Raw genomic sequence first — 25,412 nt, forward strand, 5'->3', positions numbered from 1 at the left:
AGTTATGCATCCCCAGCAAAAATGTGGAGCTTCCTAGTTTCTGCCTTGAAAACACTGTTTTGTAATTGGCTGTAGCGTATTGTTTTGAAATATGTTACCAGCCCCACAGTGGGATTCTTTCATTCTTTCATTCTGAGTGGCCCTGATGTCTGAAAACTACCACTATAAAATTGATCCAGAAGGGAGGGGATGTTTACTCCCAGGCATGTTTTCTCAGAAGGAAGTCCCACTAAATCCCACATGGCTTACTTCCAAGGAGCACTGTAAAGTTTAAGAAGGAGAAATGGTGATTATAAACCAACCTTCCTGCATCAGAAGCACACTTCATGTGTATTTTAAAAGTTCCATTTTGTGTTTTAGGGTTGCCAGCTGGTCAAGAGAAAAAGTGTCCTGTCCCCTTTATAAAAGCATAATTTGTGGAAATGGGAAGCTGAAGGTTTTCATGGCATGGAGGCATCTATTTGGTGCAGATCAAACTGATATTAATGGTATCAGCTAGAGCAGTGGTCGGCAAACTCATTAGTCAACAGAGCCAAATATCAACAGTACAACGATTGAGATTTCTTTTGAGAGCCAAATTTCTTAAACTTAAACTAAATAGGTAGGTACACTGTTTATTAACTTAAACTTTAATTAAAGTTTTAAGTCTTAATTAAACTATAGGTACACTGAATAAAACTTGATATCATACTTAATAATGATCTTATTTACTGATAAAAATTAAATTGTAAGTAAGGTATCCATAAAATTAAATAATGACAATGACTGACAAACACTTAATGTGAACAATGGCCTTGCATCTCCCCGACCCCCACTGATTTCTCGGCGGCCGCCCTGGCACATCCCAGCCGCCTCGGCCTCCCACGCTCACCTCTCGGCCTCCTCCTCCTCGCTACCGCCGCCTGGGCTCTTTCCTTCCTTCCCTCCCCGGTCGGCCTGCCGTCTGCCCCTCCTCAGCGCCTCGGCCTCCGAGGAGGAGGAGGAAGAAGAGGAGGAGGAAGGCGGAGGGGTGTCCTCCTCCCTCCCCTCTCTCTGGCGTTCTCCAACGGCGGAAGGGAAGGGCAGGCCATGAGGGCGACACCCTGGAGCTTGCAGGTGAGGAAGGCGGGGGAGGGTGTGTGTGTGCTGGATCGGGGCCTCCCTCCCTCTCCCCGGTGCTCGGACCAACATGTTGCAAAGATCTGCCCCCCCCCAGGCGTGGCGGCGGCGGCTCTGGGCTGGCGGAAAGGCAGAAAACTTTTGCGGGACTTCTTCGTGTGCGCAGAGCCCGGCCGGGGCAGGGAAGGGACGCCAGGCTCTCCTCCACCGCGATGTGCAGCCTCGATCCTCCGCCCAAAGAAGCCAGCCCCCTCCGCACCCGGGGAAGGTGGCTTCTCTCGGGTGGGTGGCCGCGATCCTGCAGCCCAGAGCCACACTCAAGGGGCCAAAGAGCCGCATGTGGCTGTCGAGCCGCAGTTTGCCTACCCCTGAGCTAGAGGGACCCATTTAAAAGCTGGCAACACTATACTTCACACCTATCCACCAATATAGCAGGGAAGGGACTGAAAAGCAATTTTACTGGCGTGAGAGATTTTAGTTTACTTGTCTCCTAAAACCAAAATCCAGCACATATTTTTAGAGCCATTTTACATACTGTGCAGGGTAAGGTAATAAATAGTGCTGGTGTTTGTGGAGTGGAGTTAACTGACCAAACAGGACGGAGGGACAGTGTGGCAACCTGATTGGTTCTTTGCTAACTGTACTTAGAGAGTACAAGCATTTTCAGGCCTTCCACAGAGTACCATGCCTAGTGTGTGTGTGTGTGTGTGGGGGGGCTAGTTAAAAGTTATTTTTAAAGCCTTCAGGGGAAGAAAGTTATCCTGAGAGGGCTGAGCTGGTGACTGGAGGCAGCACAGCCTTTCTGTGCTGCCTCCATAGGAGGTTTCTGCCCCCCCCCCACTAAGGCTCTTTCCCGCAAAAAAACATGCAGCTGCTCCATAGGGTTGCGCGGGGATACGGCACTGCAGCCCCTTCCTGGCCTCCAAAGGACTTTCGTCCTTTAGGCTCAGGAATGGGCTGTGAGCCTATCACAGAACTGCTACAGAAAAGTTCCAGAACTAAACAAAGCCGAGCTGAAATCACTTTGTCTTCTTTAGGGAATTGTAGCAAAGTTGCAAAAAGTGACGGAGCAGGAGAAACTGCTGACCAGGGAGCGACTGGCCATTTATGCAGGGGAAATTTGTGCTGGGTTTGCCGCTCAGCTTTCTGATCTGAATTTTAAAAATTGTTATTCATGGTATCTTTTGCCCCAAAGATCTTCCTGGAGTATCTTGTCCTCAATTATTCACCCCCAGAGAAACACGGAGCTTCTGGATCCCGCCTCCCCGACAATGCTGTTTGTAATTGGCTGTAGTGTGTTCTTTGAAATAGGTCACCAGCCCCTCAGAAGGATTCTCGTGTTTGTAATTAACCATGTGGTCATTTTACAGCCAGAGCAGAGATGGGTCTGGAAAAACACCTCCTCCCCAACCAATTTGTTTCAGGCTAGCTCAAAGCAGAGAATCACACCCAGGACACAAGCCTTTTTTTGTCTGCCATATTCATTTCACCAATAAAAATATGAATCCATAAATAGAAATGAAGACAAGAGCAGCCAAGGAGAAAACCCAGCCCCCACCTCCCAGCCAGGGAATTAAGCACCAAAATACCTGAACTGGGGAGGGGGAAGCTCTGGGTTTCCCCCTTGGCTGCTCTTGTCTTCATTTATATTTATAGATTCATCGTTTTATCGTAAAATGAATATGGCAGACAAAAAAACCCCAACAGGTTTGTGTCCTGGGTGTGGTTCTCTGCATTGTTTGTTAAAATGCCACAGGGCTCAGTTAAAAAAAAGAATCCCTGAGACTGGGAGTGAACCCAGTCGGGCAGATTCCCCCGCCCACACACACACACACATGTTCTCTTAAAGGCGTAAAACCTTTTTTTTCATTTGCAAGTAATTGCTAATGAAAAAACTCAGCGGGGTTGGGCAGATGTGGAATGGGGGGCATGGAGTGCCATTTTACAGCCAGAGCAGAGCAGGACCCCCTCCTCATCAATTTGTTCTGGCTATCTCAAATTAGGGGTCTAACACTGCAAACTTTAAGGAACTCTGGCTGCTGAAACTGACCAGAAAGGTTGCATGTAAAATGGAGGGGGGGGGGACACCCAGATCCCTTCCGTGATCTAAAAACACACTACCAAAAATCACCATTCAGGGGAGAGGGGGTTTGAAGGGGAAGGGACAAGCAGGAATGGTGTGAAGAAAGAAACCCAAAATTAGCACTATTCACAGGAATTGCCTCGATTCACTTCGCTTTGGGGTCAAGGCAAAATTTAAATCTGTGATAAAAGAGGTTTCTGAAGCTGTGGGACAAGTGCGGGGTGGCCACGAAGTGACCCCTGAAGGAGGCAAAATGCATGAACAACTCAAAAAAAGCCATGGATCAGGTCCGCTGGGATCACGTGGCTAATAACCAAGCATAAATGGCCAGAGAGCAGCCACGGAAGCCTGATAGTAGTCCAATCTCGAGGCAAAGCCTACGGTGGAAACTGCAGGATTGAAGAGCCAAGGAGGTGAGATTCCCCACCCCCCATCACAACTATTTCTGTTTGCAGAAACTCAAAGCCACAGTACAGTCTAAACTTAAACTTGTGTTGGAGAAGTACAAAGGCCATTTGTGTGTGTGTGTGTGTGTGTGCGTGTGTCTATTGCTCTGCAACAGTCCTCTTAACCTATTGTAACAACAATAAATTCTATGGTTTGCCTGGATCCAAAGATAGAGGAGTATGCATTTGTTATTTGGGAATGCAATTACCTATGATATAAGCACACTAACCAACACTCAAGGAACATTCTTAAAACATGATCTATCCAATTTTTAGTACGAAGTGGTACAATCTAGAGCTGGGACAGACTGGGGTTGGTGGTTAGTTTAGGGGAGGCTTTTTATTTTCCCCCAGTACTGTTTTGCGTAATTTGCATGTGTGGTTGTTAGTACTGGAGGGAGACTGTAAAAACAACACATTGAAGCCTCTTGTGAGCATTTTGTCATAACAGCTCACCCAGGAGGCAGAAAATCTAGTTTCAAATGGACTTTGACCTGCATATGGTATGTTACAACTAGATAATTTGTGCAATTGGGATTTTTGGACTTAACACACAACCAAATGTCACGGGCATTTAAATCAATTGCAGGGAGAGTAGGAAAAGGTATGGTTAATCTAAAGTGGTTGGATCCAGTTCTTTTCTTCTGAATAAGACTTTATCTTCACTCTGACTTTTTGTCTCTGTGTTTTCCAGTATCCCCCCCCTCACTCCCTTCAGAACTATTTGAGCCAGTATGGTGTAGTGGTTAGGAGTGGTGGTTTGGAGTGGTGGAGTCTGATCTGGAAAACCGGGTTCGATTCCCCACCCCTCCACGTGAGCGGCGGAGGCTAACCTGGTGAACTGGATTTGTTCCCCCCCACTCCTACACACGAAGCCAGCTGGGTGACCCTGGGCAAGTCACAGCTCTGTTAGAGCTCTCTGAGCCCCATCTACCTCACAGGGTGTCTGTTGTGGGGAGGGGAAGGGAAGGTGATTGTAAACCGGTTTGAGTCTCTCTTAAGTGGTAGAGAAAGTCGGCATATAAAAACCAACTCTTCTTCTTCTACTACTGTGTGTGTGTTAAGTGCAGTCAAGTCGCTTCCGACTCATGGCGGACCTATGAATGAAATTCCTCCAAAATGTCCTCTCTTTGACAGCCTTGCTCAGATCCTGCAAACTGAAGGCTGTGGCTTCCTTTATTGAGTCCGTCCATCTCTTGTTGGGTCTTCCTCTTTTCCTGCTGCCCTCAACCTTTCCTAGCATGACTGTCTTTTCCAGTGACTCTTGTCATCTCATGACGTGACCAAAATACGACAGCCTCAGTTTAGTCATTTTTAGCTTCTATCTTCTACTACTAGTATAGTTTTAAACTGAGCTGTGGATTACATATTAGCAGAGACTGGGAAACGCCCAGTCAGTGGTTGAGATTAGAGAAATGAAACTAACATGTTTATTACACTTCACACAAGAGGAAGGAGCCATGGCAGAAGAGAGTCCAGTCCAGGGTCTCTGTGAGGAAACAACTTGTTCCATTTGCCTGGAATATTTCAAAGATCCAGTGATCATAGACTGCGGGCACATTTATTGCCATGCCTGTCTCACCGAGTACTGTGGGAAGTTTGGGACAGATGCTTCCTGCCCTCAGTGCAGAGAAACCGTCCAGCAGAAGAGCTTCAGGCCGAACCGGCAACTGGCAAGCATTGTAGAACTAGCCAAGAAGTTCAGTCTTCAGCTCCCATCAGAAATTCAGTCTTCATCCCGCATCGGAGGGGCGGAAGCGCCGGGGCAAGTTTGTGCACGGCATCAGGAGCCTCTGAAACTCTTCTGTGAAGATGACCAAGCGCCCATCTGTGTGGTGTGCGACAAATCGAAAGAGCACAGAGGACATAAGGTGATTCCTAAGGAGGAGGCGTTCGAAGAGTATAAGGTAGGACGCTGCAATGAATAAGGGAGAGAAGATTAATTTTGGCTCCTTCTCGAAGAGTTCTTTGAAGCTTCATTGCTGTACTAAGATTCTTCGGTACGTTAAAAGATAAACCGAAAGGTTGGACCAATGAAGTTGTTCCATGCAATTTTATTATTTATCTGCTTTATTTATATCCTGCAAAGCAGCTTGCATCGTCCTCTCCTCCATTTAGGCGCCTTAGGTAAATTATATTATTTATATGATTTTTTTGGAATAATTTTTTATTGTTTTTCATTTAATATAGTAACATGTAAGTAAACAAGCAATACTAAGATTATTATAAAACAATTAAAAACATGTAACATTAATAATAATAATAAAAAGAAAAGAAAAAATTGACTTCCCCCTCACTCTCTTCTATCGTAAAATAAATTGTATATTCCTTTGCTAACAATACTAATCCTCTTATATTTTGATTAACAAATCTATATTATCTAATTTTACAATTTTCATTCAAAACCTTGTTCATCTCTTGTTAAAATATGTTTATAAGGGATTAATTCAATTATTTATATGATTTTATAGGGCTATTTTAAAATGTTTTAATGCTTTTACTGATTTAATGGGACATTTATATTTTGTAAGTTGCTCTGAGCACAGTTCTGGCCAGGGAGAGCAGGGTAATAAGTGGACATAATAAATGAATAAAGTTTATCTTCGCAACACCCCTGTGAGATTGGTTAAGCTGAGAGCGTGTGACTAGCTCAAGGTCACCCAGCGAGCTTCCATGGCAGAGTGCGGATTTGAACCTGGGTCTCCCAGATCCTACACTCTAACCACTACACCACAAGTTCTTTTCCTCTCCCCCACTCAATTAAATAAGGCTATCAGATTGTTGAAATTATTTAGGCTTTTTTACCTGGCTTCCCCCCCTCCCCACTGGTGTTTTAAAGGGGCATACAGTAAATGACGTCCTATCCACTATGCCAGCTCAGGTGAGGTCACATGTTTTAAGCCAAAGACTAGGCTTTTGTACCTGCAGCTGGAGGGAAATGGATCTTAAGGAGACAGTGGACACGTTTCTAGAATCGCTATCATTTGTTCTCAATTTTCTTGGGGGTGGGTGGGGGGTAGCTTTCTTTGTAGCTGGGTGTCTTCTGAATGCTTGCATGTGTAGCTGCCTGGCTTGGTGAAGAATGGCCTTCCCCCTTCCTCTCCGGCTGTTTTGGCTCTGAAAAATGGTGCGGGGGGGCAGGAGCCCTTTTTCTTCTGTACTGAGGTCCCGATTCTTTTACACCATGGTTCTTTTACACAGGAGTTGCCACAGTTCTGCAAGCTGCAGAAGGGTTGGCAATTTGTATAAACTGTGACATGTACTTTGGCCTGCAGTGCGGTGTTTTAGATTTCGAACTCTGGTTCATTCAGTCAGTTCAGTCTACTCAAATGCAGTTTAGCTAACGTCTTCAGCATCAGTAATCTTTAAAAAGTTACAAGTCCACATCCAATCTTTAAACAACATTCAGAGCTAGGGCTGCCAACCTCCAGGAACTAGCTGGAGATCTCCTGCTATTTAAACTGATCTCCAGCCGATATTGATCAGTTCACCTGGAGAAAATGACCGCTTTGGCAATTGGACTCTATGGCATTGAAGTCCCTCCCCTCCCCAAACCCCGCCCTTTCTCTTTTTAAAAATAAACCCTGTTCTCCTGATTCTTAACCGATGAAAAAGGCCACAGGGCATGTCTGTCCTAACTCGAAACAAAGCTGTCCTACTTCCTTTTCTCTTTCTCAAGTATGCATTGTCCAAAACCTCTTGAACAATATGACCGTAGGGCCAAGTATGATGCTGTGTTAACCAGATTGAGGTTTCCTGTATACTGAGACTGAAGTGGTTCAGACTGCAAAGGAGTGCAGTAGTACAGGAAAATGAAGAATAGTCATTGTGAGATTATAGTGGGAGGGAGTTTTACATAGAGAGTCAAAATGAATGAAACCCCCTGCTCCTAAGATCGCCTATGTTCTTGGAGCTTTAAGCAAGTATTGCCCTTCCCATTTTTTCTGTGTATCTATGCAGCCATTACTAACGTTGTTCTCTTTACAGGGTAAAGTTCAGGACTATTTAGATTTTCTGAAGGAAGAAAGAGAAGCAATTCGGTCTTCTCAGCAAAATGGGGAAGTGGAAGGCCAGATTCTTCTGGTAGGTACCTCTTCTACTACTACTTTTTAAGAGCTTTAGAAAAGAGCAAGAGTCCAGTAGCACCTTAAAGACTAACAACATTTCTGGCAGGGTATGAGCTTTAATGAGTCACAGCTCTCTTTTTCAGATAAAGCTAGAATGTGAGGCCATCTGTTCTTAAGAATAAATTTAGACACCCAATGGCAATAGCAGGTAAATGACAATAGCAGGTAAATGACAATAGCTGGCATGATTGGATTAGGTGTGATATGCAGAGGGTTAGTAGGTGTGGAGAAATCAGCATTGGTGATCAGACAAGAGTCTCTCTTCAATCTAGGAGAATGCATTATCTTGAGCTTCATTATTAGTTGCAATTCAGCAGTGTCTCTTTCTAATCTCCCTTTGAAATCCCTTCTTAAGAGAACTGCTACTCTTAATCAGCAACTGAATGTCCTGGAAGGTTAAAACTCACTTGTTTCTGAATGTTGTGGTTTCTGATGTCAGACTTATATCTATTTAATCTTTGTCGCAGGGACTGGTCTGTTTGTCCAATGTAGAGGGTGGAAGGGCATTGTTGGTATGTAATGGCATAAGTCACATTAACAGATGAGCAGGAGTATGAACCTGAGAGTATGACTGATGTTGCTGGGCCCAGTGATGGCGTTACTAGGATTTATATGAGAGCAAAGTTGGCACCTTGGTTTGTTGCAGGCCTTGGTACCAGAGTCCATGCTACTGTTAAGTAGTTTATCATTGCAGGTGAGAAGTTGTTTTAGGTTAGCATGCTATCTGTAAGCAAGGGTCAGCCCCCCAGCGCCTTAGCAAGGGAAGTGTCACAATCCAGCATTGGTTATAGGTCGTTAATAATACATTGGACTGACTTGGGTGACGGCGTCTGTAGTTTAGGTTTTGCTGGCACCCCAGGCTCAAGTGAGGACAGCAGAGTCAGCACAGTTTGAATCAGTGCTATCTACATTTATTTACAGGTGCAAAAATACATACCAGCAAGTTCTGGCTTTCTCCGACAAAGTGCTTTGCCAGACACTATATTTGTAGCAGAGCTAACACATACAGTCTTTGTACAGCTATATACAATTCTGCCCAGTCTTTTAACCAATCAACTGGCAGTTGCTGAGTCATCATTTAGTACCTGTCCAGGCCAGTTCTGACTACATCTTTCTTACAGTCATGTAACTGCAGCTGTCATTAAACTGTCAAGTAGATTATTTCCATCTCCTTACTGTCTGCAGTCTTTCTGTACATACTGACATTGGGTTGTGAGCTGTATGTGACCACCACAGGTGTTTTATTGTCATTTTCTTTGGGCTTGTCTTGTAGCAAGCTGTGCCTGGGTATCATTCTGGCCGTCCCAGTCCTTTCTTACCATATCAGCAGGATATAGTAGTTGCAAAAATGCTTGCTGTAGGTCCTTCAAGTGAGTATCTCTGTCTGAGAGCTCGTTTATATACCTGTGTTGGGTTGTAAGGCACACTGGAGGAAGGTGGATAAACATTTTATATTGATTTTTTAAAAATTGTAGGCTGCCTTGAGAAGGACTTTGAAGAGGCAGTATAGAATATCCGAAATATATTGCAAGTGTCGTACCAAGGAGACAGGCCACAAATCAGTTGCACAGCTCAATTTGTCTACGCAGTGAATTCAACCCTTGACATTCCCAGCTCAGGTGGCCAAGCTGGGAAAGACAATCTGGCAGCAACTCTCAAACATCCCAGGCAATCAGAGCAGATAATACTGAGCTAGACAGGACAGTTATTTGACTCAGATAAGGCAGGTTCATATGTTCTTCCTGGTTTTTGGAGACATCGCTGCCATGAAAGACTGACAGAGCATTCCTGAGAGGAATGCCTACCTGCCCCCAAAAAACCCCATGCAACCGATACGCCAGCAAAAAGCTGGTGTATCTCAACTACAAAAAAGGAGCATCCCTGAGCTGAAATGGCTCAGGAGGCCGCCTAACATCGGTCCCAGCCCCCGGCCGGCACCGGAATGCCTCCCGGCTTGCTGTTGCAGCCTGTGCTGGCGCCGGCATTGTTGGCCCCTGCGCTGACGGAGGCCTTTGTTTGCCTCCTAAGGGCTTTGGGTGTGCCCACCGGCGCACCTCAGGAATGGGCTGTGAATCCAATAATCATATAGGATGGGTCGGACACATGATATATAATTACATTCTGTTGCCCACTAAGAAAATCAGTATTCTGGGTTGGATCCTGTGACCCATCAGCAGAAGGCAGTGATGGTTGTAGATCGTTACCACGTGGTAAAGATGTCTCCCCCAACAATAGTCCCACCTGACCCATGGTCACAAGACTGCGGTAGGGAGCAGGAAGGGGGTGAAGCCACCCTTCTTGCCTCTTCTGTCAGCAAAGCTGTGCTGATGGGAGGAGAGGGTGGTGTCACTCCTCCCCATGGCCTCCTGGTCCATGCAAGGCCTGCAACCCCAGGTATCAACATTCCCCAGCATCTGATGAAGTTGCTTATGGGGAGGAGAAATGCAGGAGAGAGAGAGCCCCTCAGTCCTTGGACACTCAGATTACAGAATCCAACCAATTATGTGTACCACGTGACGGGCTTGGACCAATTTTTGAGGACTGATTGAAAGTCACTGTCTTTGATGGACCAAGGGCCTGATTCAGAATAAGGCAATGTCATGTGTTCAATGATAGCAACAGAAATAAAACAAATCAAAAACCAACATTAGCTTCATGCAGTGAAAAACAGAGGACAGAGTCTGTATCAGCTCATCCCTGATTTCATCCTCTACCGCTTGCATCTGATTGCAGTAATGTCTACGGAGGAGAGACTCAGGGAGGAGAGAGTTGCGCCAGAGGGATTATAAATTTGCGGATCTTTCTTTTTAAAGATGTGCACTCCAGTGTTTTTCAGGACATTTGGCTTTCAAAGATTAAGCAGGCGGTGTGGGAGATGAAGATAGGAGTTCTTTCTGGATGCTTTTTTGGGGGTGGGTACAAGATTTCACAGTTTGTCCGGAGCAATTTGTTGGGGAATAGATAGCGAGATTCGTTACATGTCAGACTGACAAGGGTTAAAATTGATTGTATTGATGCTGACCAGTTCAAGAAGGTGATGTAATCTCCAATATGTCAATTAGCTATTGGTCAGCGAAGATCAGTTGTAAACATGTTGTTGGTCACGTAACCAGAATCTGCATATTACTGCTTTCTTCCTTTGTCTAAGAGAGAAAGCAGTACTCAGTTAGTTTTTTTATCTCAACCAGAGAGGATGGGGCAACTCTGTTTTTTAGAGATGCCATGTGCTTAAGTTTAGATTTCTGCCAGTTCTTTTCTGGCACGTTTAGGAAACTAGAGATGTAGTGAGGATTTATTATTTTAAACTCAAGTTTACCCTACCCTATTTTATAGTGAGTAAAGTTTTGTTTTTGCTAAGACAAAGGACTTTGTCTATTCATTATGTGCGTGTGCCTTAGTTGACTTTCACCAGCCATGATCATACGATCCATAATCCTCTGATAAAAGAATTTTCCTAACACAATTAAGTGATCTGTTGAAAGGAAAGTGAATACACCAAATCCGAAGTATCTTCCTACTGGCTAGGGAAGTGTCTGCCCTTCTCTCCCATCCACACACTTTCTCATTGTAGGAGCTGACAGAGGGAGAAAGGCAGAAAATTACAGCTGAATTTAAACAACTGCACCAGTTTCTGGAAGACCAAGAGCACCACGTGCTGGCTAAACTAAAAGATCTGGAAGATCTCATTAAGGACAAGAGGAAAGCCCACATTGACAAACTATGTGAGGAAATTTCTGCTGTAGATCTCCTTATCAAGGAAATGGAGGAGAAACAGAAGCAGCCGGCAAGTGAATTCCTGCAGGTAGGTGTTGGCTGGATCAGTCCAGGCAGTGTTCTAGGGCAGCGTTGTTCTTCCTTGACCCACCAATGCATTCTGTGGGGCAACTAGATCCTTGGAGATCTATAGGAGGAACAAGGATCACAATTTTTAAAGGCTTTAATTTTAAAATTGAGAAAGTATAAACTTAGCAATCTTTTAGATATAAGGTCCCTGGGAAGTGAAGAATTCCTGACATTGCTTACGCAGAGGGGAGTGCCACAGATTACCTATAGGAATAAGATTAAGCTTATGGAACATATTAGTATAAATATATGGTTCCCATTTAAGGGTTTCTTGGCTTGGTTCGTAGATTTTGATTCCTTGGGTGGGAATGGACCACAGCCAGATTCTTAGATCCTTCACTTCATTTTGGCACCATCCTGCTTGCTCTCTGACCATCTGTCTTCTCAAATGATGTGTGGATGAGTTCCTATCCTCCTTAGAAACTGTCAGGCCTTCCCTTCCTCTTGTTTATATAAACACGGCAAAGCAGGTGAGGGTAACGGCTGAGTAGGGTTTAGGGGCGGGGACATGGGGGGTGCTGCAATGTTGCACGTGTCATTACATCACTTCCAGGGAAACCCTGGAATCAATAGAGGCACAGGTCACAGCTATTGCCAAGGTGGCTTTTCCCCATCTCCACCAGGCTAGGCAGTTGGTTCCCTATCTCTCCTGCCCTGACCTAGCCACAGTGATCCATGTAACAGTTGCCTCCAGGTTAGATTACTGTAACTCGGTCTGTGTAGGGCTGCCCTCAAGATTGATCCGGGAACTCCAGCTGGAGCAGAATGCCGCAGCAAGGGTCCTTTACTGGGACCTTGCTGAAGGCACACGTTCAGCCAGTGCTTCAACAACTGCACTGGCCCCAGGTGGAGTACCGAATCAGGTTCAAGCTGCTGGTTTTAACATTAAAGCCCTAAATGGTCTGGGACCATCATATCTGTGGGACCGTCTCTCCCAGTATGCCCCCCAGAGAACTTTACTCTCTGCTACTAATAACAACTTACTGGTGGTCCCTGGCCCTAAAAGCATCTGCCTGTCTTCAAGAAGGGCCAGGGCTTTTTCAGCCACTTTACAGCACTTTGGGGGAGAAAGGTGGGGTACAGTGTTTTTTATAAATCAAATTCTGGCTACAGTTTGCAAAAAAGGATGGTCATTCTTGCTGTTGCTGCTGCTTCTCTTTTGACAGGAGGAAGACTTGCTCTTTCAGTATTCAAACTATAGTTAAATATCACAAATGTAGAAAGCTGCGAGGTTGGCAAGTGGAGCGAGGGGGTATACCTGTAGTATGAAACAGGTATACCACCTCGCTCCACAAACCAGAATACATCATATACTCAATAAAAATGAACCAGATTTCCTGGTGATTTCAAATACTGGAGTTTCATTAAGATTAGCGATTCCTGTTGTTACGAGTGAGGGCATTGGTATATACATCAATTCTATTTCTCTCTTTTCCTTCTAGGACCTCAGAAATGTTTTGCAACGGTAAGTGGCCAGCATGGTGTAGTGGTTAAGAGCGGTGGTTTGGAGCGGTGGAGTCTGATCTGGAGAAGCGGGTTTGATTCCCCACTCCTCCACATGAGCGGCTGAGGTGAACTAGATTTCTTTCCCCACTCCTGCACACGAAGCCAGCTGGGTGACCTTGGGCTAGTCACAGCTCTCTCAGCCTCACTCACCTCACAGGGTGTCTGTTGTGGGGAGGGGAAGGTGATTGTAAGCTGGTTTGAGTCTCCCTTAAGTGGTAGAGAAAGTCGGGATATAAAAACCAACTCTTCTTCTTCTTCTTAACCTGGGAAGTATAGGCTATATGTGAATGATTTGGTTGACTAAGCCGGGCAGGGAAACTATATCATTAATTTAGAGAACACGAAAATTTAGCCCCGGTTTTTCTGGACTCAGTCTTGGAGTTAGCAGCAATGATTGCTCCAGCAGGTAATCAACCTGACAACGAGTAAACAGGTAGAGTTGTCAAGTCTGGATTGGGAAATTCCTGGAAATCTGGGGGCATTCTTGGGGAATGGGGGAACTGGGGGAGCTCAGCAGGGATGTGATGCTGTAGAGCCCACTCTCCGGTGCTGCCATTTCCTCCAGGGGAACTGATCTCTGTAGTGTGGAGTTCAGTTGTAATTCTGGGGGAGCTCCAAGCCCTATCTAGAGGTTGGCAACTCTACGCCCAGGAGTGCAGACGCCCTCTCTCCCCACACAACTTTTTCCCTGGCATCTCAGAGCACCCTGGGAAAGTAGGTCCTTACAATTCCTGGCATCTTCCTCTTCCTCAGGGCTGCATTGCCCAGGGGGCATCAAAGCCTGGTACCTCAGACACTAGCAAAAGAATTTCAGTGTCTCTGGAGATTGGATAGAGGCAGAGAGATCTTCTGCCTGGATTTTGGCTGGCTGTTCACTTTCCTGTTTCACCAGTATGGCTAGGTTGGAGTTAGAGTTGCCAGGTCCCTCTTCACCACTGGTGGGAGGTTTTTTGGGGCGGAGCCTGAGGAGGGCGGGGTTTGGGGAGGGGAGGGACTTGAGTGCCATAGAGTCCAGTTGCCAAAGCAGCCATTTTCTCCACGTGAACTGATCTCTATCGGCTGGAGATCAGACGTAATAGCAGGAGATCTCTAGCTAGTACCTGGAGGTTGGCAACCCTAGCTGGAGCTGCAGCAGATACAGCACAGTAATTGCTGGCTAGTCCTGAACTGGGTTGGGGGGGGATGGGAGAGGAAGAAAAATAAAATATTTAAAAAATCATAATAATGACACTGAAAGGCTGCAGCAATTAAATGAACAACACTGTTGAAATGAACAAAAATAAAAATAATTACTCTTCTCTACTGGTATTTGAAATGTTGAAATAGTACCCCCCAAAGTGCCAGGGATCCTGGGAAATGTTGTTTTCTAGGACATCTGAGTAGTTTGTGCAAACATTAGCTGCCCTGCAAACTAAATGGCCAGGGATGCTTTGGAGGATGCTTGTAGCAAGCCCTCCCCATAGTGGTCATCAAGAAAGATGGGGGGGAAATGGGGTTTATGGGGTCTGGAGCGTGTTGGGGAATTAAGGCAATTACGTTTAAGAGATTTTAGAAAACATGCAAGTTAAAGAAGTCATTTTCGCTGTCTCCCTTAAAAGTCAGATATTAGTTGTCATTAGCTATCAGCAAGCTTTTTGCCACACATAGGCCAACTTTTCACAGATGATTTTGATGCTCTCTTGCCATGGAGCAAAAAAAAAAAAGCGATTTAAATTTTTTTTTTCATGGCTGCGATTTATCCTTGTCAATCCAGATGCAGTTTTGGTTTTTCATGGGAACAAAGCACACTGTATTCGACAACGGTTTGGTCTGTCCCCTTTGCTGGAGGCCTCCCCTTCCAACAAACTCATTGTTTATGCCCGCCCCCAACTCCGCCCAGCAGATTACCTCGTGCAGTTCACCTATGTGGGCATGGCCCCAGCACAAAAAACAAGCACCAGTCCCTCTGGTCTCCTACATTTTTCTTCCACCTTCGCTCTGTTCTGCTTTTGGAACAGTCAGATTCCAAAGGAGGGGGGGCAAGGGAGCGCTCTCTTCAAAGCTTCCCTCTATTTTCTATAAGTGTGGAACCCATTGCCCTTTAATGACAGGCAGGATTTGGGTGGGGGTGGAGGAATTGCATCCATGTGCCCCAGAGAAGTGTTTAGCTGAAAGTGGGAACCTAGCAGCTCCAACCTGTGCTGATTCAAGGCTTACTTCTGAGTAGACCAGGTGGGGATGCAAAGGATGCATGGGGGGAGAGGAAAGAAGGCCCCTGGCTTGCGCGTCGGCCCCGATCCGGACCCAGTGCATTGTGAGAGAGGAGAGAGGGCTCCTGGCTGGCATGTTGGTCCTGATCCAGCCTGTGTGCATGGGGTAGGGAGTGGAAAGAAGGCTCCTTGGGGATGAAGCGTTTTCCCCCCTCAAATTCGAAGCAGTCATGAAAAATCAAAAATTAGCAGCGTGGCAAAACAAAAGTGAAACTGCGGCAAACCTCCGTGAAAAAATGACCATACAGTAGCCCTAAAACTGCTACAAGAGAAGACACAGCTTGCTGTCATATTTACACAATGGCTAATCAATATAAGGGTTACTGTGTATATTTGTCCTGTAAGTATCTTCAGTAAATAATTCAGTAACTAATTCAATAAATAATAAGTTTTGCTCATCCGTTTAAATATTGGAATCTACGTAGAATTTACAGAAAATGACAGAGAAGAACAGAGAATGATGATTTTTGCCAAATGTCATGTCAAATATGGTAACTTGGTGGGAAAGATGGCCATGTATGCTTTTTCTGTCTATATAAGTCTTACTAGGACTGGAATGATTTGATAACTCCGAAATTGACTTCTCTGTGTATAGATATATTAAAATCTACTTTTGTTTAGAGGTTTCTCTCTGCATCTTGTTTGGGTAGCTGAACCTGGAAGCTAAATTCTCCTTCAGATGCACACAGGGAGAGTTGGTTGCAGTGGGTGTGTTTGGGTCCCATGACTCTCACAACCCCGGGAGTGCAATGAGGTGCAAAATTGGGACTGGGAGTCACAAAATTTGGCAAAATAACTGGGAAAAATGAGTCCCATTCCAAACTGAGCAAAGAAGAGTTTGCTGAACAGCGGGGACCTGATCTCATTGGCCTATGTATATTAGAGGTAGTGTGAGTTGTAGCGGATAAATATGTCTCAGATTGAATCAAAAGTTTCAGTTCTGTTTTGATTTCTGCCTTAATTCTGTTTCGTTGTCTGCCTTGACTGGCCCAAACGTTAAGTCTCCTTCTGTTCCCTCCTTTCCCCTTCATGTTCTCTGCTGAATTAAGACTAATGGATGGACAGAAAGCAAATAACTTTCAGTTTCTTCTCCCTAGATGTAACAAGGGGAAATTTGTGAACCCAGTAGCTTTTTCTCCTGAATTAAAGCAAGAAATCGAGAACTTCTTTAAAATGCATCCATTTCTGGACACTACGATGAAGGAATTCAAAGGTAACAATGTCAAGTGTGTGAACTTAAAAAAATGGTTTAAAGAAAGCTAATCCAATCCAACTGATCTATTGTAATTCAAATGTTCACTCTGTCTTAGGTTTGCTAGTTTGACAGCCGATTCTTGAGCCTTTCGGCAGCTGGGGACATGTGGCCAAGGTGCCCTTTCGGCTCCTCCAAAGTGGTTTCCCGGCTGCCGAAAGGCTTTAAAAAACCCTTTTTAAAATGGGTTTTTGAAGAAAATGGGACATTTCCCCATAGAAAACAACAAGGCTGTGCCAGGAAAAATCTGGCGCAGCAACATTATTGCTGGAGGGGGCCTTCCCAGGCTGAAGGGGCTTTGGAAGCTGACTACCATCAGCTCCATCCCCAGGAATGTCCCCTCATGCTGGCGCCGCATTTCTCTTCCAGGATTTAGGTCCCGGAGAGACTGCGGCTTTGGAGGAGTGGTGTGCAGCTCCGTGGTGCCCGGGCGCTGACGAAAGTGCCCCTGCCACAGTGATAAGAGAGCACTTACATTGGCGACGGGGCCACACCGCCTCCAAAGCACTTAGACCCATTTCTTAGGAACTGGCTGTGAGTTTACTATAAATGCAATAAAAACATGAGTTGCAGAATGTATGGCTCCTTCATTCCTCTTCTGGTCCGCTTACCTTTTCTTCTCCCTCCTTTGCCTGCTTTGCCTCCTGCGAGCCAAGCTAGACATTACAGTGGCCATGGGAAAAATTCAGCTCCATAATTTTTGTTAAGCATTGTCTGTAGAAGAGCCAAATTATTCAGATGCTATTGTACTTAGCTTAAAAAGCTCTTTACACGGTTTACAATCTAGAGCTGCTTCTCTAGCCAGTCCTCAGCAGAGGAAAGGCTTGAAAAAGATCTTTGACGAAGACAAAACAGAATCCCAAATAGAAATACATAATTGCCTTTTAGAGTACCAAAACTACCCACCCCTATTTATAAGGTGGCATTGACAGCCACAGAGAGCCAGCGTGATGTAGTGGTTAAGGTATCGGACCAGGACCTGGGAAACTCAGGTTCAAATCCCTGTTCATGTCGTGGAAGCTTGCTGGGTGTCCTTGGGCCAGTCACACACTCTCAACCCTGACCCTGGCTAGTAGTTGGATGGGAGACCTCCAAGGAATACCAGGGCTGTGACGGGGAGGCAGGCAATGGCAAACCACCTCAGAACGTCTCTTGCCTTGAAAACCCTACTGTGTCTCCATAAGTCATCTGTAACTTGATGGCAAAAAAATAAAAACCGGCAGCCACAGGTCAGACCCATGACCACTGTGACATCTAGTTTGGCAGTCCCTATATGACAGAGGTAGGTGGGGAGGGAAGAGCATGGAGCTTGGCTCTGCCTACCCACACAAGGGACCAGCATGATTCTTTGCTTCCCTCTGCTCTTTGGGATGTGTGTATATGTGTGTGTGTTCGTTTGTTCAGTGGTGGTGGATCTGCAAAAACTGCATGGATTGCCTTTGCCATTTGCATTCTTTTGGAAAACACAGTTGTCATTTTGCAGAGCTGCCTTTCCTCCTCCCCCCTCCCCTCGATTATTCCTCTTGGATGTGAGGGCGATCTGGCTGTGAAATCTGTCACTCCCTTGATCACCAGGGGATTATTCCTCTTTTCCGCAAAGCACAATTTCTTTCTTCCCCTTCTGTTGGGATCTTTTTGCAGCCTATGTTCCATTTCCTGTAATGGCATTTCCTGTAATGGCAGATATTCTCTACAGTGCTATCCCAGGCATGTTTTGTTTAGATGTAATTTGCATTTTATTCAGTGGGGCTTTCTCCCAGATCAACCTGTGTAGAATTACAGCCTTACAGTTCAATTGGGTACACACTTACCTGGGAATAAGTCCCACTGAATATAGTAGGACTTACATCCAATTAAGACACGCATAGCATTAAGTTGCAAGCCACTTCCTGAGCCATGTTGGGGGTGACAAAATGGACTACCATGGAAAGGGGCCACTGTGATCCTTTTTTCCAGTCCACCCTTGTGTGAATTAGCTTTAGGGTGTGTGTGGGGCAGGCACTGCACTGATTCCCCCACCCATCCACCTCTTTCAGTGATTCTGGGGCCCCGTCCCTGATTTGTATCCAGGGCCCCAGAATCAGTAAACCACCCCTGCTTACCTCTCTTACTTACAATAGATCAAACATGGGATATGTTTTCTACTAGAATCTGATGAGGGACCAAATAAAAGTACCAGGACAGAAAAAGCAAGATAAAATGAGGGCCTTCTTTCTGGTGGTGCTTCAACCCTCGAATCCCCCCAAAATAGCATGGTTAATTTAAATATTGTGTGTGTGTGTTAAGCACCATCAAGTTGCTTCCGACTCATGGTGTGAGTCAATGTTCTCCAAAATCTCCTATCATTAACAGCCTCGCTCAGGTCTTGCAAACTTAGGGCTGTGGCTTCCTTACAGAATCAATCCATCCCATGTTGGGTCCACCTCTTTTCCTGCTATCTTCAATTTTTCCTAGCATTATTGTCTTTTCCAGTGACTCTAGTCTTCTCATAATGTGACCAAAGTACGATAGCCTCCGTTTAGTCATTTTAGCTTCTAGGGTCAGTTCAGGCTTGATTTCATCTAGAATCCACTTATTTGTCTTTTCATGGTCCACAGTATCCGTAACACTCTCCTCCAACACCACATTTCAAAGGAATCTACTTTCTTCCTGTCAGCTTTCTTCGCTGTCCAACTTTCACACCCATACATAGTAATAGGGAGTACTTTGGCATGAATTAACCTGATCTTGGTTGCCAGTGACACATCCTTACACTGAAGAATCTTTTCTAGCTCCTTCATGGCTGCCCTTCCCATTGTCAATTATCTTTTATATTACTATAAAACTGGCACAGTTCTAAACAGTCCAAAATGCCTGAAATGATCCTTAGAACCCCTAAGAATACTCATGTTTCTGTCTTATTTTCTTTTCTAGACACGGTAAATGCTGGACCTGAGGCCAAGAAAGGTAAATATTCGGGCGTGGTGGGAAAGATTTTACAAGTAAGATTGTCAGGAATAGCGCTGTTGAATTTTAAAAAATTCGGTATAGTTCGGATTCGGCTGAATTCGGCCCGTTTAGATTCGGGATATGCCGAAGTCCGAACTCCCCCACTTCGGATCTGTGTAATTCCACAGGAAAAATTCGGCCGAATAAAGCCATTAAAAACACAACCGCGCCTTTCCGCGGCTCTGGGGGGGCATTTTTGGGGGTAGAGGTCCCAAACTTTCAGAGGAGCTTCAAAGGACCCTTCTTGCCAGACCCCCCAAGTTTTGTAAAGATTGGGTCAGGGGGGGCTGAGATATGGGCCCCGAAAGGGGTCCCCCCACCCTTAATGTGTATCTCTGAGCAGAGCTTGCTGCCCACGCACAAAGCTCCCATCCCCGACAAACAGCTGATGAGAGCAAGGGCTGGGCAGGTGCTAAGAACTTTGCAAAGCAACACAACTGCAAAGCAACACCTTTTCAAACATGCAAAGGGCGGGGCAGGTGTGAAGAATTTTGCAAAACAATACAACTGTAAAGCAACACAAGCACGCAATGCAACACCTTTGCAACAGTGCAAAGCAACACCTGACACCTGGGAGTTTGCATACCATGGAAAGGGACAGAGGCAGCTAGCTATGCATAATGAGCAGGAGGGGGTGGAATTTCTCCTTTTGCATTGGACTTGGGACCAGGCAGATGCATTCTTTAAGTCACCATTTGAAAACCAGTTTTGAGCAACCATCAAAATAACCTAACTGATCTTATGAATGAGGAAAAACCTGAAGACATAAAAATGAAGCCCCCACTCAAACCAGGGAGAGAGAGACTGGAGGGGGAACACACACCCCAGGCAGAACCGGCAAAAGCCCCCTTTGGCTTCCCCCCCCACCCACAGAAACTGCTCCCTCCCCACACACACACAGACTCTGCTTCCCCCCCACACACACACAGAAAAGAAAAATTATAGATTAAAGCCCCCAAAGGGGTCTTACTGTGGCTGTCTTCTGTTCCATCAGGAGAGGCTGGGTAATCCAATATGATTCCATTTGTATCCAATATGAGATCCATATGTATGCATCTCTCGAGGGTGATCCATTCATCCCAATAGGGAAAAGGGGAAAGCCCATATCTCAGGGGCCCCTGACCCAATGTTTACAAAACTTGGGTGGTCTCTTAAGAAGCCTTGTCTGAAGCTCTGCTGAAAGTTTGGGGTCAGCACACCCAAAAATGCGCCCCCTACAGCCACGGAAAGAGAAAAGGGGGGGAGCCGATATTTCTGCCCCCACTGAACCCATCTTTACAAAACTTGGGTGGTCTCTTAAGAGGGATTGTCTGAAGCTATGATAAAAGTTTGGGGGCTGCACCCCCCAAAAAGCGCCCCCTGCAGCCACAGAAATGGAAAAGGGGGAGAGGAAAAAGGGGTGGAGCCCATATCTCGGGACCCCCTGACCCAATGTTTACAAAACTTGGGGGGTCTCTTAAGAAGCCTTGTCTGATGCTCCGCTGAAAGTTTGGGGTAGGCACACACCCAAAAATGCGCCCCCTGCAGCCATGGAGAGAAAAAGGGGGGAGCTCATATCTCGGGACCCCCTGACCCAATGTTTACAAAACTTGGGTGGTCTCTTAAGAAGGCTTGTCTGAATATCCCCTGAAAGTTTTGTGTCTGTACCCCAAAAAATGTGCCCCCTGCAGCCACGGAAAGGAGCGAATGTGCACAAGCACCCCCGCACACACATACACGAGGATTTCCCTCTCTCTCTCTTTCCCCGGCCGAGCCGCACATCAGCTGATTCCTCCAGTACTCAATCCTGACTGATTGGCCAGAAGAAGACCCAGCTTGGCCACCGATTGGCCGGGGGAGGAGAATGCTGCTTACTGAAGGTTATGCTGCTTACTGACGGCCCGAATTGGCCAGATTTATTCGTGAACTCCCGAACTCGCTGAATTCGGCTCCCCGGTTGCCCGCCAGTTTTGAGTTCGGTTCGTCCCGAACTAAAAACCGCCGAATCAAGGGAAATTTGGCTGATTTTCAGTTCGGGCCGAACCGAATCAACAGCCCTAGTCAGGAATATTCCAGTAGATTCATTCTAAATTCAAAATTCATTCTAAAAATTGTTTCCCCAAAAGTCTGGGTTGATGAAATTGATCCAAGTGTAAATTTTGTTTTAATGGAAAATACTTGGTTGACTGACTGCAATGAAAAATACCAGAAACAATTCTGTGAGAAAATTGGGGGGGGGGGGAGAGGAGAAATGAGCATGTTACAAAGGGAGCCAGAGGAGTTTGTTCGTTGGCATTTGCTTCCCTCATCTCCACTCCCAAGAATGTGCTGTCTGAAAGCTGCAGGGGGCGGTTTGAAGCTCGCTTGAGCTGTATTTCAGTACCTTGTTCTCTTTTGATTTGAAACTGAGCAGCTGAAAGATGCAGTCATGGGAAAATAGATTCTCCACAATTTCTGCAAGAAAGTTGGGGAGGTGATGGGTTATGTGGAAGTTGACTTACAACTGTGTGGTTTTACGTTTTGGGTGTCATCTGTTCCGCCATCAGAAATGATGATTTCAGATGGATTTGAGTGTTGTTGTTTTTTGCCTGTTCAGCATATTCTGTATTTAGCTTAGTTTTGGAATAATTTGGCACAAATCTGTCCTTGCCCTTGTGAGGATGGATTGTACCTCTGGACTTCAGCCTGTAACCAGTGCAGTTAGTACTTTCAATCCATTCAGTGAATTTAAGGATTAAATTATTAATCAGGGGAAGAAAAGGCCAATGGCAAATTCCTACAAGTGGGGCTATTTAATGACAATATATTACTTGGGAGAAGGTAGGAAACCTGTTACCCCTTGGAAATAGCAAGGACTCAAACTAGCTGAAGACCCAAATGGTGGTAATTAGTAGAATCCACCTGGAGCTACCCCCAAGGCCGGTGAAGAGCAAAACCATAGTGGGGAGGGCTTTCCAGATCCCAGGCTTTGATGTCTGCCCTCTCTTTCCCCAGCTTCAAGCACAGAGTCAGTAAAGGCCAGTGACAAAAAATAATAATTCCCCCACGTCGTTGGACTTGGCTGAAGCTGTGCTGCCTTTTATTAACAATCAAACACACACCACTAGGAGCAAACCAAACCAACAAACCCTTAAAAGCTACAAACCCTTAAAAAACACAAGTAAACCACCTCTTTCTTTCCAGTTGTCTCTCTCTCTCTCCCACTCACTCATACACTGCGGGGATAGGGTAAGGAAAACGGCAGAGGCGAGAGGAAAGGGAGGACATTCGAATGGGCGATACTGCCTGATTCAAGGGGGATAAGAAGCAGAGGTTTGTTGGGAGTCTGTGCAGCAGAAGTCCAAGGCAGCAGAGTGTTGAGGAGAGGGGGCTGTGAAGCATATGCAGGGGTATCCAGGCAGTGGGACACGCGTTCCACAGACTTGGAATGGTTTTTTAAAATGGGGAAGGGTCCCATATCTAGACATGAGACCCCACTTTCCCAGGGTTGGGATTGGTCCAAGATATGAAGTTTGCATTTGTCTGGGCAATTTGAAAGTAACTGCTGTCAAAATCTGACGGGAAGATTAGTAGAGCAATATCTGACATTCCTAGGTGGGCCAGTTGTTGGACAGTTTTAGCATACTGATAAAGGACCAGGCCTGAATAACGGGTTTTATGACTCATCCTGGATGGATAGATGTTAGGCTGTCTTTATCAACGGCTGGGTTGGATTGGCAATACTTAAGGGGGGAAAAAACAAATCAGTGGGTTATAGATCAAATCAAGCCTGAACTGACCCTAGAAGCTAAAATGACTAAACTGAGGCTATCATATTTTGGTCATGTCATGAGACGACAAGAGTCACTGGAAAAGACAGTCATGCTAGGAAAAGTTGAGGGCAGCAGTAAAAGAGGAAGACCCAACAAGAGATGGATTGACTCAATAAAGGAAGCCACAGCCTTCAATTTGCAAGGTCTGAGCAAGGCTGTCAAAGATAGGACATTTTGGAGGACTTTCATTCATAGGGTCACCATGAGTCGGAAGCGACTTGATGGCACTTAACACACACACAAGGGATGCCCAGCTGTTTATAGCTGGAAGTGGTTCATGTTGCCTTGATGAAGTATCCCTCAGAGCAAGAGTATGATTAGGCTTGCCTTGGAGCTGGGGGAATATAAATGCTTTATGTATTCCAGTGACACTCTATCTCCATGACAGAATTTATCTTGATTATGGCAGAGCAGGTGTGCTTTTTTGCCACAGTCTGGCAATCTCCTCTGCACAGGCTTTCAAGGGGGTGCCTTTCAAAACAACTAAGAGGAGGCTGGTGATCAGATTGAGAGGTCTTAGTAGGAGGAGGGGACAGGTATATATTTGGCAGTCTGCTTTGAGCCCTGGCCTTCCCTTGTTTTGATATGCCTTAGGGGCATCCTTTTGGCCTGATGTGGTGTTATAATCTGCATGTCCCTTCCAAGAGATGTAGCAAAATCCCCTTGCCTAGCTAGAGGGGAGGCGAGAGGGCAGTTTTCCAATACTATATTGTATTCTCACGAATCCTTCTCATGCATCCTCCAGAGCTGCATAAATCTTGGGAACAGTTTGAGGCAGGTCCTGCTGCTGGCACTTGCGAAACATTTTTACATGTTGACCCTTTCTTCTCTTTTGCAGCAAATGTCACTGACTGTGGAACCTGTACAATTCCTACACTAGTTCTGTCAGCGAATAACCTGTGGAGTTCAAGTGGCTACAGCCAGCAGCACTCGTCGTTTAGTAATTTCCACCAAAATCCCAACTTGTTGTCTTGTTGGTCCTACATTATGGGAGTTGAGAGAATAAATTCAGGAAAGTGTTCCTGGGTAATTAATACAAAGAATGAAAAGTTCTGGGCTGTGGGAGTAGCCCTTGAGTGTTTTCGGGGGAGAAATGTGACTTGTTTGTCTTCTTTGACCCCTGAGCAAGGGTTTTGGGCTGTGTGGAAGTCAACTGATAACTACTGGTATGTATTCAGTTCTTCCCAGTCACATCGTGATCGTATACTATGTCCCTGGTCCAGCAGCTGGGTGCCTGCACAGCGCATTGGCCCTTGTAACACTACAACCATCCATTTGTCCCTGAACTATGAACAAGGTTCAGTAACATTTGTTAATGCTGCCAACAACAGTGTCATCTACACTTTTCCCAAGGCCTCTTTTCAGGGGCAGCAAATCTCCTCCTTCTTTGTTGTGGGAAAGTGAAATGTGGTGGCCATTCAGAATGTATGTAAGATGTGACGGCAGCTTGACCCAAGTCAGTTTTTGCTCTTTTTCATTATTTCCTTCTCCCAAGAGTCAGCTTTGGGAACAGCTGCCGGCTGAGTCATTCCTGTGAGATGAGAAGGCCCTGCAGTAGCAGAGAGCTTGATGTGGTAGCTCTCTGGTCCCCACAACGATTCCGAAAGCCAAAGAATGCACCAAAGAAACTTTGATTTTGTATTCATAAGGTGTGTGTGATGGGGATTGTCTTTGGCCCAGGGAACGCACTCAGAAAGAACCCCTGTTTTCAGATATTTGAAACTCCATAGCGGTATAAATGCCAGGAGTGAGAGAGTTTAAAAATTAAATCCTTAATATTAAAAGAGATGCTAGATCGGCTAAATCGGGCTTTTGAAGGAGGAGGTCATGGCTTTACAAAATGTTATTTCCTGTAAACCTGGAGGAGTAAACCTATGAAAGGGGCCCTTCCAGCACCTATTTTACCACTATTGGGAAGGATGACATAAGATCGTAAGAAAAGCCAGATTGGATCAGACCGAGGCCCATCATGTCCAGGAGTCTGTTCACACAGTGGCCAACCAGGTGCCTCTAGGAAGCCCCCAAACAG

At 45.6% G+C, this 25,412-nt stretch overlaps 1 protein-coding gene across 1 annotated transcript; it reads left to right on the forward strand.

Annotated features, from left to right (window-relative positions):
* Positions 1–5,087: 5,087 nt before the first annotated feature.
* Positions 5,088–24,787, forward strand: LOC130473525 (zinc finger protein RFP-like). The gene is made up of 7 exons (XM_056845066.1): positions 5,088–5,534; positions 7,615–7,710; positions 11,326–11,556; positions 13,040–13,062; positions 16,450–16,565; positions 19,518–19,550; positions 24,222–24,787. Exons 1-7 carry the CDS (start codon positions 5,088–5,090, stop codon positions 24,785–24,787), a joined length of 1,512 nt encoding a protein of 503 aa, XP_056701044.1.
* Positions 24,788–25,412: the final 625 nt, after the last annotated feature.

This window comes from Euleptes europaea, chromosome 1, assembly GCF_029931775.1.
Source record: "Euleptes europaea isolate rEulEur1 chromosome 1, rEulEur1.hap1, whole genome shotgun sequence".
Classification (NCBI taxonomy): Eukaryota; Metazoa; Chordata; class Lepidosauria; order Squamata; family Sphaerodactylidae; genus Euleptes; species Euleptes europaea.